At 43.2% G+C, this 12,732-nt stretch overlaps 1 protein-coding gene across 1 annotated transcript; it reads right to left on the bottom strand.

Annotated features, from left to right (window-relative positions):
• Nucleotides 1-2,034: 2,034 nt before the first annotated feature.
• sncaip (synuclein, alpha interacting protein) lies at nucleotides 2,035-11,785 on the bottom strand (the record flags this gene model as incomplete). Its single annotated transcript, XM_008287694.1, has 6 exons — nucleotides 2,035-4,833; nucleotides 5,592-5,681; nucleotides 6,230-6,399; nucleotides 8,563-8,688; nucleotides 9,714-9,827; nucleotides 11,606-11,785. Coding segments are annotated over 6 exons (1,704 nt in total), but the record flags the coding sequence as incomplete, so codon positions are not given.
• Nucleotides 11,786-12,732: the final 947 nt, after the last annotated feature.

The following is a 12,732-nucleotide window of genomic DNA, read 5'->3' as shown; positions in this document are numbered from 1 at the left end:
TTTTTTTGCGACTGAACAAATTGGACCCGACGCCTCCTGGAAGTCCAGAAATAAAGTTTATTTCAGTTTGTCTTCAGCCTTCACAACAGTTCAGACAGCAGAAGGACGTCTGTCTGGTTCGTAGAAAACATTTATTTTACAGTCATCTTACAGTTTGTTGTTGGTTTTTTGCATTGTGGGTAAACGTCCGTCCGGTCCGAGTCCTTCGACGATGAAACTCTTCACAAACCGTCTCATCGACACAAAAACACTGATTGTTTGGCAACGAGCAACACGACCGGCAACTTCAGGCAACACGCTGTCCTACAGATCGGCAGTTTGCTGCTAATCCACCCAGAAACTATTGGAAAGAACCGGCGCAGTTTGGTGCTAAACAGTGAAAACACTGTTCTGGCTTTAATTTATAATCAAACATCCTCAATTACTGAGCTGCTGTAAACAAACGTGGCAGCGTTCCATCAGAGCCACGGGTTTTAGTTTCATCATGTTCGGCACCAAATCACACGATTCTTTCATGAGAATAACAACAGATCTGTAAATGAACCACCAGCTGTTGGTGACGAGTTGGGTTTTTACTGGATGTGGAGTCGATCTGGACCGTCCGAGTCGAGTCCAGACGTTGATTTAAGTCGTGTTTTTAACCAGACGACAGAAAACGTGAGACAGAGTTTGTCCTGAACGACGTCACCAGCAGCCGGTAAACCTTCAACAACGGTAAAAAAAAACGAAAAACAAAAAGACGTAAACTGGATGAACATGAACGAGCATCACAAACGTAACGATCCAGTTTCTCCCAAAGCTTCTGAAAACCAGAGCCGAGGCTGCGATCCGAGCGTTTTTCACAATAAAACAGGAAGTGAGAGGCGACTAAACTTCAGGCTAAACTCGTCACAGAGGTGAGAACCATAAAGTGGCAACAAACGTCTACGAATCCAAAGATTTACCGTCCGGCTTTCCTTCTAACACGACGTGTTTCGTGTCCGAGATTGTTAAAAAACTAAATAAGAAACAGCCTGTAATACAGCGTGCAGCCTCCAGGAGGCGCTGTCCAGGCTTCAGTGTGTGAAAGTTACAGAAAACTGTTTTTCAGCTGCACACAGAAGAACCTCAGCTCAGTTTAGTGAATTAATCAACTAGTTTGATCTATTCCTGGTTCACAGTCGGGTTTGAGACGTTTAAACTTTCTGCTGTTTCTGTGTCGTTTACATTATTTCCAGCTAACTGTTGTTTTTCTTCATGTTTTTGTCGTTTAACACGTAAATTCATTCGTTTATTCTCCGACTTCACCGCTTATCAAAACAAAACGGAGAAAATGTGTTAATTAAAGATGTTTCAGGTCATTTTATGTCACGTTTTGGTTGTTTTGTGTCTTTTTATGGGTGTTTTGTGTCCATGTCTGTTTTATTTGTTGTTGGGCATTTTGCTCATTTTTATGTCTTTTTGCATCACGTTTTGTTCATTTTACATCTTTTTTGGTCATTTTGCTTCACCTTTTGTTTGTTTCACGTCTTTTTGTAGTTGCTCTGCGTCACATTTTGACCTTTTCACATATTTTTGTGGTAATTAACTCATAAATCGGTTCTTTTGTGTCACATTTTGAACATTTAGCATTTTTTCGTGGTTGTTTTGCGTCATAAATGTGTTTTTTTGTTTTTTTTTGCATTTTAAACAGATGCGCTCATATTATTTCCACCTAACTGTTGTTTCGGTTCATGTTTTTGTAGTTCAACACGTACATTCATACTTTTATTTTTTTATTTTTTACTTCATCAAAACAACAGAGAAAATGTGTAAATTAAAGATTTTTCAGGTCTTCATCAGTTTTCTTTCCAGTAACAGGAAATACCTGCAAAATTTCATTTTAAAAAATGATTTAAAGAGTTAAAATGTAATTTTACAGGCAAATGTAGAAAAACAAACAAAAACTTTTTTTTTTTCGTTATTTACAGTTTTTGCTTGTGTTGGTTTTATTTTTCTGTGAATTTATATTTGATCAGTAATTTAACAAAACAGGAAAAATCTGAAAAAGTGCAATAAATTGTAAAATGTAAATTGATTTTTAATTTTTTTTTTACAACAATCGTTGAGTGTTTAAACAGAGAAACTACTTTAAAACCTCGTTAAGGTCAATTAAGGTTTAAATCCTGGAACCCAGTGGACAGAACCAGAGATTTCCTCAGAAAGACAAACGCTGATATAAAAAAACCTCTAAAGTCGTGTTTGATGGACAATCAGGGGACAAATCTGGTCTTCATATCACTTGGAGTTCATTTATTTTCACTGTAGTTTGAATATTAATATTTATTTATCTATAAATTTCTGGTATTTTAAGATCTTCAAAGTGCTGCTGAAGGAACATTTAACTTTCTGGGACGATGTAAAAACCAAAGAGTTTGTTGAGAAACGTCTAAATGTTCTGGATTTCTGTCTTTATCAACATTTCTGTGACGGGAATGACCCAGTTTACATCTTAACACGAACTTCTGAAGCATTTATGCTCCAAAAACTTCCCGTTTCGTCGCTTTGGGCTCGTTTTCCTGAAACCCGAGCGTCGGGTCGGAGCTTCTGGTTCTGGAGCTCCGAGTCGGTTTGTTTGTTGGAAGAGTTTACGTCGACTTCAAAACGCTGCATAGATGATAACAGTGGAGATAGAAACCAGCAGAGAAACGTGTTGGAGTATAAAGTAAAAAAACAACTTAAATACTATCCATATATATATTTATACACATATATATATATACAGTGGTTGTAAAGTATGGTTGTGCCGCAGCACATGTGCAGGATTATAACCACATTTCATTGAAACGTTAAACCAAAGAAGCGTGTGCATAAATAATAATAATAATAATAATAATAATAGTAAAGTTCATCTTCAGCGGCAGAGAAACGACCAGAACGTGTTCTGTACCAATGAAACGAGAGAAAACAGTAAAAATAAAACAAGACAAGTTTGATGAAAGGTGAGAAGAACAAAGAATAAAATGAAATCCTTCAGTTTCTCTGCTCCTGTGTTTGTGTTTCAGGCTGTAAAGACCAACAAAAGTCAAACGATCAGCGAGAATAAACGAAACCTCGACGAACAAACAGCGAGAAACGTTCCCGCCGTACGTCTGGAATGAGTTCTGATCCGAACCCGAGGTCGACTTCTTGTGGTTTTCTGGAGCCGAACGACACAAAACGAGCAGAAAGAGATTAAAACTGACGAGAAGCGACACAAACAGAAACAGGAAGTGACTCGAAACAATAAAAAACAGACGCAAAATAAACACAAAGACGTACTGAGAGCATCTAGAACTAGTGTGAGCGTTTGTTGTCATCGATTTAACAGAGAACGAGCAGATGAAAATGAACTCTGAGGAGTGTTTGGTGGTCATTTAGATCGAGTTGTTTTATTTATTCGCTTCGGCTCAAAGCTCCAGTAGCAGACAGGAAGTCGACCTCGAGTTCAGATCATCTAGAACTCTTGAGCTCAGAAACGTCATCGCTGAGCTGAAACTGGGATTTAGATTCTGGAATGACGATCATGAAGCTCTTCATGGTTTTTCTCTGGCAGTAAATTAACTGTTTAACGGACTAGTTTACCGTCTAATGGTCAGAACACGGTTATGTTCAGTAAACACGGAGCGATCAGCGTCCGTTAACGTGTGAATGTGGGTCAGACGGAACCCAGAGGAAGGAGGAAGTCGATGTAAACAGAGAAACCAAGTCGAGGACAAAAACCTTCACTTCCTGTAGAGATGCTTCATCTTCAGTAAACTCCGTCTTCTTGTGCGTTCAGCCGTTTCCTGCTCGCTGCCGTCAGGAGGCACTTAAACGTTACTGGTTCTGCTCTTGCCCTTGGCCCCGCCCCCCGGGCTGCCTTTGGCCCCACCCCCCGGGCTGCCCTTGGCTCCGCCCCCTGGGCTGCTCTTGCTGTCCGACTTCCTGCCGGGTGAGTTCTGGCAGCCGGACGGCTTGGCGGCCGCCTGGCTGCTGCTGTTGTTGTTGTGGTTCGAGTTGCCGCTCAGCGTCTCCATGATGGAGCGGAACGTGCCGAACCTCTTGCCCTCGGAGCTTCCTGTCGGAGTCCTTTCCTTGGCCGGCGCTCTGCTCGGCTCCGCCTCCTGGTTGGAGCTCTTGTGGACCTGCTCGTCGAAGGTGACCCTCAGCTTCAGGTTCTGGGACGTCTTCCTGCGAGACGACGGCGACTTCAGGGCGCTCTTGGGGCTCGTCGCCACCTTCTGGCCGTTGGCGGCGTCGTGGGGGTCGGCGGCGTCCGGCGTCTTCCCGTCGGCGGCCTCGGGGTCGCTGGAGGTGGGCGACGGGTTGTAGCCGACGCTGTCCACCGACTTGGACCCGCTGAGCGAGAAGGCCAGCTTCCTGTCGGCCGTGGAGGCGGAGGCGGAGGAGGGGAGGTGCTTCCTCATCATCAGCTGCAGGTGGTTGGACGCCGGCTCCTCCTCCGCGATCGGCAGGTTGGACGGCCTATCGGGTCGCAGTGTGCCGCCAGGGGGCGGGGCTCCGTGGCTCTTACCTTCCTCGGGCGGGTACCCGTCCGAGTCGGACTCGCTGAGCGAGCGCTGCATGATCTGCTTGAGCCGGGCCAGCTTCAGCTCCCGCCGCTCCACCAGCCCCGTCCTCCGGCCTCCGGGGGGGCCGTCCCGGCTCAGGCTGCCCGCCGGAGGGAGCCTCTCTCTGGGGCACAGCGGCTCCGACGCGTCCTTCCCCAGCAGCTGCCTCAGAACCGAGTCCGGACCGACGCCGCCCTGCCGGACCAGCCAGTGGCCGTCGCCGGGAGTCCCCTCCGCCGTCAGCATCATCTCCGGCCACGCCTCCACCGAGGGCTGGTGGGAGCTGCAGGAGACACAGTCGGTCTTTATGTTCTAAATGTGATGATGATGAACTAATTAACCAATAATTATACCATCACTACCTCTAATCATAGAACAAGAAGCATGTGGCTGCATTGAAATACTACATAAACTAAAGTAAAACCAGTACCACACCACTGCGCTGCTGGTTTCGTAGCGTCTTTATCTTTTTAGTTTGGGGAGATACGACATTAATTCCGTCTATTTTCTTCACATTTACCAGAACTGACAAGAAAGTCGACTTTATGAATCCTGAAGGAAAGTCTCAGCAGATATCACTCAGAAAAAAAAGGCAAAACATGAGAAATGCAGCATAAACAGTAGAAAATCACTGAAATACGATAATTAAGGTAAAATAAGAATAAAGCAGTAAAAGTGTCACACAGGATGACGAAACATTAATTAATAATGATGTCGTCTGTTTGATCTACAAATACTTCACATGCAAATGAAATATCTGCAAATTAAACTGAAATAAGACTGAAAATGTGAAATACTGCATGTTTTCCTCCAGAGGAAGCAGCGTGTTACAGGTGTGCCTACAATTAGCTCACATGAACCAATCAGAAGCTTCCAAAGCCATGACATCATCACCTGGGCTTTCCCAGATAGTCTGGAGGATCTTAGTGGATGTAAACCTCTGACTCTCATTATTCTGGCGTTTAGCAAATAGAGATAATGTTGGTGATCCTGACTGAGCTGAAACAGGAAACCTTTAGTCTGATTAAAAACAACCGTTACCTTGGCGACCTGTTGGGGGTTCCCTCGGCCTTGTTGGGGTCCATCAGTCTCTGCATCTGTTTCTGCAGAGTCATCCTCTCTGCTGCCTGTCTGCAAAACAAACACACACATTTATACACATTTATACACACATATAAGACTTTATAATCTTTTACCAAACACTGCTGCAGTGTGTCTATTAGTACATTTGGTTCTGGTGCCGTAAATGATCCAACTCAGTCCAGTGGGAATTCCTTTTGTTTAATCAGTTACCGTAAATTCTGGACTATTGAGCACCTGAATATGAGCTGCAGGTGTTGGAACATGAGATATTTACACAGAAAGACGTTTTAACTTTTAATTAAATACGTCGTGGTAACGTACAGAAACACGTAAATGCTTTTTCTGAAGCCGCAGTGTTCAAAGAGTGTGAAAAAAGTATAGTCCAGACATTACGGTAATGTTGTTTTGTCTGGTTTTGGATTGAGTCTGTAGAGTTTTATTCATTCTTCATTCATTAACGGAGTCATTAGACGAGCTTTTCTTTGGTTTGTTTGGATTTTATGACTTGTGCAGCGATGGAGCCACAACTGGCTGGAAAATTCTCAGGTTTTATCAAAAACTAGGTGACTGTGACGTGACCGAGTCGTGCGACTCACTCGTTGAGCTGTTTGGTGAGCTTGACGACCTGCGACGCCAGCGACATGCAGGTCTCCACGACGACCAGGTAGCGGGCGCAGGTGGTGTGGCCCTGGCGCTCGGCGCTCTGGGACGGACGCTCGGCCTGCTGGTTCTGCACCGTCACGTTGGAGCCGTACTCCACCAGGGTCTGGACCACAGACATCAGATTAAACACAGCGGGTCAGTCGGTCAGGAAGCAGACGAGAGCGACAACATCCGAGCAGGAAACCAGCCTCACGGAGAAAAGCCTGATTACTGGAGTCAGTCAGGGTTTTAATGGAGAAACAGAACCAAACACTGGACTCAGCAGCAAATTAAACCTCCTGACCGGATCAGAACATCCAGGGAGCAGCTGACAGACTCATCTGGTTTCTGAAAATAAAACGGTATCGACTGGTGACGTCTGTTTCTGTGGTGATCTGGGGATGTTCTTGGTGTTTGGGAATATTATCTTGTTGATTGTCTTTTTGTGGAGATTTTGCATCTTTTTTTGTTGTTCTCGCTATTTTTTTAAAAACTTTTTTTTAACTTTTGGGAGGATTTTTTTGCATTTCGAAGTCTTATTGTGGAGATTTCTTTTTGCATCTTTTTTGGTGTTTAATTTTTTGTGATTTTGCACATTTTTAGCTTTTTCCCACAATTGTTTGGACATTCGTTTTACTTTTAGGGGATTTTTTGGTGATTTAACGTCTTATTGGGGTGTTTGTGCTTCTTATTTTTTGTTGATTTTGCATCTTTTTATGGGGACTTTGAATCATTTTCTTCTTTCGACTGAAATAAACAGAACTTTGTGGTGATCTGGAGATCTTTTTTGTGTAGATTTTGTCTCTTCTTGGTGTTTGGGAATAATTTTTTTTGTTGATCTTGTGACTGATTTTGCCTCTTTTTTGTTGTTCTCGCTATTTTTTGGACTTTTTGGGATTTTTTGGTGATTTAAATTCTCATTGGGGTGTTTGTGCATCTTATTTTTGTGCTTTTGCATCTTTTTTTATGAGGATTTTACATCCTTTTCTGTTTCATACTGAAATAAACACAACTTTGTGATGATCTTGTGATGTTTTTGTGTAGATTTTCTCTCTTTTTGGTGTTTGCAAATATTTTTTTTGTGATTTCATCTCTTTTTCTGGGGATTTTGCATCTTTTTTGTCATCACTATTTTTATGCACATTCTTTTTTACTTTTGGGGGGATTTTTTTGCATTTTGAAGTCCTATTGTCATGATTTCTTCTTTGCATCTTTTTTAGTGTTTGTGCATTTTGCCTCTTCTTGTGTTGCTTTCAATCATTTCTGGTGATTTCACCTCTTCTTCTGGGGATTTTGCTTCTTTTTTTGGTGTTCTCACATATTGTTTTAGAGATTCTTTTAACTTATTGTGGCGATTTTCTTCTTCTTGGTGTTTGTACATATTATTATCATTTTAGGTGATTTTGCATCTTTTTCTTCTTTCTACTGAACAAACAGAACATACAGGGACCGCAGCAGCTGCACTGATTCATCTGATTAATAAATAAACTGTTGATGCATCAGAGGAACAACTGAGGAACGAAACACAGAAAGTCAGCTGCTGTTTTTGAATAACCTGCATGTTGGTTGTTGAGCTGCCAGAAAGTTTACACTCGACGTTTTGAACAAAAAGCAGAAACGCCGCCGACTTCCTGGACATCAGTGAGTCTGGAGTCGACTGATTCTGTCTCTTTCTGCTCTTTATGTCGCTGTTTAGGAACTCTTAGTGTTTGTTTTGAGTCATTTTGTGCATCTTTGCTGTTGTGTTGTTGCCTTTTGCGTCTGTTTGTGTTCGTTTCGTGTCTCTTTTCATCAGTTTTTATCTCTCTCTGGTCATTCTGAGTTTATTCGTCGTCTCATTTTTATTGTTTCTGTGTTTGGTTCTAACTTTCTGTGATCATTTTGTGTCTCTTTGTGTGTCTTTGTAGTCGTTTCGCTCTCTTTTGCTGTTTTGTAGCTCACTGTTTCTGTTAAGTTTGTGCATCTTTTCTGTTGTTTTATTGCTTTTTGCGCCTGTTTGTGTTCGTTTTGTGTCTGTTTTCATCAGTTTTTATCTCTTTTTGTCTTGTCTTCTGTCTTTTATCAGCTATTTTTTTATTGTTTTTTGTAGCTCGTTCTTCTTTGTGTGTCTAAGAGCTGGCTATACTTCTGTTTGCATCGAGTCCCACCTTCAGAGAAAGTTGCTGCTGTTGCTGCGAGGAAGCTCCTTGAATGTACTCGACCCAGTTTGATGTTCTGCTGCCTCAGTTCTGCAGGTTCTACTGAACGCTGAGCTGCAGTGAACGACTGTAGCAGCGGTGGGCGTTACCTGTATACAGGTGAGGTGTCCGTACTGCGCTGCCACGTGAACCGCCGTGTTTCCGTTCTGGTCGACCTCGTCCAGAGAAATGGCCTGTTCCTGCATGAACTGGAGCAGCCACAGCAGAACCTTCTCCTGCACAGAAACCAACAGAGGAGACGCCTGATCCGTTAAGAGACGCACATTTTAAAGAGCTTCCTTCAACATTCATGGTTGAAAAAAAATCTAAATAATCCTGAAGGACGTTCTTGTGCCAGATATTATTTAGGAAAAAACTAAATGACAGAAGAGGAATAAGATATAAGTACAATACAATACTGAAATAAAATGGTTAAACTAAAATAAGACTCAAGAAAGTAAAGCTGGTGATTATACTGGAGCTAAAAAGTTAAATCAAACACAAACATTCCACATCACGTCGACAACATCGTACATAAAAGTGACATTTTGCACCTGTAAATAAACTATTGCCCCTGAGAAATGAGAATATGACCTGATGAAATACTGCACACGACATATTAAACTGAATGTTTTTGTCCTAAATCAGCTCCGTTACATCAGCAAACATCAGGCCACTAAATTATGAAATAAAACAGCAAAAACTAAGCATTTATTTCAGGTCAGTCTTCAGCGATTTGTGCAACAAAATCCAAAGTATTGAACGTATTTTCTAATATTTTAGAAGCAGAGGGATCATATGCATGAAAGTTGAGCACACTCTTTAAATCTGAGTGTATTCTGAGCACTCAAAGTGAAGCAGCTCATTCACACTGTCTTGTTGAAATTTGGTGCTAATTTCCATTAGCGTGTCTATGGCAATTTCCATTGTATGTTAGCATTATGCTAGTGGACCATGTGCCTTTTATTTCCCACGTTTTGTTACAGTTCTGTTTGAGTTATTAAGGTTTTAAATCCAGCTGGATAAAACAGTAAAATATGTTTTGTGACCGACAGCATGTGATTTAATGTTCTACTGGAGAAATAAACCTGGAAATCTTTGTGTCTCATTTAAAGAACCACCAAACTTACCGATGCTCAGCGAGGGCAGAATCTGACATTTTTCTGATCTAACCACGACTGTAAACCTTCTCTGTAAGTTTCCTCATGAGGAGCTGACAGTGTGTGACCGTGCAGGTGTTGTCCAGGTGTCGGCGTGTTACCTGTCCGTAGCGGGCAGCGTAGTGGATCAGGCTGGGATGCTCTCTGGTGCAGCTCAGCTCGGCTATGGCTTCGGTTTCACTCACCATCCACCGCACACACTCCAGATGGCCGTTCTGCAACGACAACACACTTTGGTTTCACCACAGATCAAGTAAAACCCGCTTATATCCTCCCAACCACAACCACGAGCTTCGTCTAAACGAGACTCTAAACACATTTATGAGCAGAACATAAAGTCTCCCAACACGTCTCAGTGAGAAGCAGCAGCTCCCGTTAACCTGAGACACCAAACAAGCGTCCTGTCGATAAGAGCCAATCAGGGGTCGGCACACAGCTGCCCAGCTTGTCTCCTGATAACACGCTTCCTGTCTGGCGGCCAATCAGCAGCCTGGTTTCCACAGAACCAGACCGACTTCCTGCTGCCGCTGCCACATTGTCTTATCAACAATCTCAGCTCGCTACGACCTCGACGACCGGCTGCCTCGTCTGGTTTCTGTCTTTCAGGGCTGATGTTTCCATCGGCAAGAGAAAAACGGAGGAAATCTGAAGCAGGATTCACAGTGAATGTACGACTGAAGCTGCATAAAAACGTCTGTTCACACCTTTGTTAGGTTTTAAATGACATAAAGCTGCATCGGTCGGGTTCTCCAAGGCTTTAAAGGTTTGTCTAGAGGTGTGGTTGCTGCCAGGTTCTCCTGCTGCTAGTTCCTGCACACCGAGTTAATTCTGTCACGTGACCCGACGAGCATTGGTCCAACGCATTAATACATAAAGCCAGACATTAAAACTACTCACGACACATTTTTCTCAGGAGTTCATAGAGTCTCTGCAAAACAGGCAGTTGTTTTCAGTGTATTAGTACATTTATATTTTCTCACCAGGTGATTATTCTGCTGTCAAGAGCTCTGATGGCAGCTGGAAACTAAAATAAACTCCTAAACGTTGCATCACTTCGTCTTAATACCGGTTTTAATGGTGTGAATCTAGCTAAATGCGTACTAATAATATAAAACCAGTGACAGCGTGCCTGGCAGCTAGCTAGTCAGCGCTAAAGACAATCAGCTGCACCGTCACGCAGAGACGACGTTACTCAACCTGAGGCGACTGAACTCACCTCCACCTTTAATCACAAACAGCCACAAACGGCTGGTGTTTGCTGCACATTAAATCACTGTAACCTGGTTGTTTTCTGCTTAAAAGGAACGAACAAGAAAATATTCATCATATTTACAGCATTTAACAGATGCATGAGGCCACCTGTCTAAGTTTTTAAGCACCGTAAATATATATAAATGACATAATATATATAAACGTGCTTTAATGGCACTCAAACTTCTGGTTTCAGCCGTGTGTGTGTGTGTATATATATATATAACATCGTTTTCGGCTGTTAGTAGCGCTCAGTGTTTGTCTTTTTTGATCGACATCTTTTTATTTATTTTTGTTAAACATCAAACAAAACACGGCTACACATCTTGTGTGATTTGTCTGCAGAGTTTATGCAAATTAATAAAGTTTCTCAAACACAGCAGCCACTGATCATTAAATTTCCCACCAGATCCTTTCAGTCTACGTCTCATCTTGTCCAGATGTTTACGACCCGTAACCTCTTTCACTAAACGACCACATGGTGGACGACATGGAACTTCCACTGTTTGTTTTGCTTTTGTTTTTCTGTCTTTTTTAATCAGTTTTAATCTCTTATTTCATCATTAACGTGTCTTCTATCAGCTCTTTTCAGATTATTTTTATCCCTTTAGCAGCCATTTTGCATCATGTGGTCGTTTTCTGTCTCTTCCTGCTCTTTTTGCGTCTGTTTTGAGTAGTTTCGTGTGTGTTTGCCGTCGTTTTATACATTTGTACGTGACCCAGTGTGAGCAGCGGCACCGACCTTGACGCCGAGGCCGGCCGGCGTGAGCTGCTGGCTGTTGCGTTCGTTCAGGCCGTCCTCCCCCATCAGGGAGGTGAGGTGCTGCAGGCAGTCGGCGTGGCCCTGGGAGGCCGAGATGTGGAGCAGGTTGTTCCCGTCGTCGTCCCTGATCAGCTCCAGGTTGTCGGCTGCCAGGTGAGGCTGCAGGAGGAGCAGGAGGAGGAACAGGAGGAGGAGACGAGATTATAGCAGGTAAAACTGACGCCTCACTGAAGGAGGATGAAAATAAAGACGTCATAAGGAGCTACGTCTCTGGTAAAAGTTATAGAGAGGAGGAGGAAGGAGCAGGGGGAGGCGAGGAAAGAAAGAAAAACGTGATGAGGAGGAAACGAAGAATCATAGACAGGAGGAGGAGGAAGAAACAGGTGAAAGAACGAGAGGTTTTGGAGGAGGAGGAGGATGTAGAGAAAGGTGAGGAGCAGGAGGAGGAAGGCTAAGTTTTGGAGAAGGAGGAGGATGAAAAGAAGCAGAAAAAGACGTGGAGGAGGTAACGAGGGAGGAGGAAAAGATGGAAGAGGAGCATGAAGGAGGAGAAAGAAAAGATGGAGGAGGAGATAAGCAGGAAGAGGAGGAGGAGTATGCAGAAGAAAGGAGGAGGAAGGAGAATGAAAAAAGAAGAAAGGGAGCAGGAGGAGCAAAAAAAGGAGGAGGAAGAAGGCTAAGTTTTGGAGAAGGATGAAAAGAAGCAGAAAAACAAAGTAGATGTGGAGGAGGTAAGGAAGGAGGAGGAAAGGAAGGAGGAGGAGACAAGAAGGAAGAGGAGGAGGAGTATGTAGAGGAAAGGAGGAGGAGAAAGAAAAAGAAGAAAAGGAGCAGGAGGAGCAAAAAGAGGAGGAAGAAGTCAAAGAACGGGAGGAAAGACAGAAAAAGAGGAGTAAAAACAAGGGGTTTAGGAGGAGGAGGTGGAGGGAAAGGAGGAGAAAGAAAAAGGAGGTGGATGGAGGATGAAGAGGAGGAGGAGCAAAGGGAGGTGGAAGAAGAGAAGATGGAGGAACATGAGGAGGAGAAAGAAAAAGAGGAGGAAAAAAGAACAGCAGGAGAAAATGTTGAAGGAGGAGAAGAAGAGCATGGAGGAGGAGGAGGAAAAT

The sequence above is a fragment of the Stegastes partitus genome, unplaced genomic scaffold (assembly GCF_000690725.1).
Source record: "Stegastes partitus isolate 25-593 unplaced genomic scaffold, Stegastes_partitus-1.0.2 Scaffold515, whole genome shotgun sequence".
Lineage (NCBI taxonomy): Eukaryota > Metazoa > Chordata > Actinopteri > Pomacentridae > Stegastes > Stegastes partitus.
Note: the sequence above shows the minus strand (reverse complement) of the source record. Positions and strands in the feature narration are given on the sequence as shown.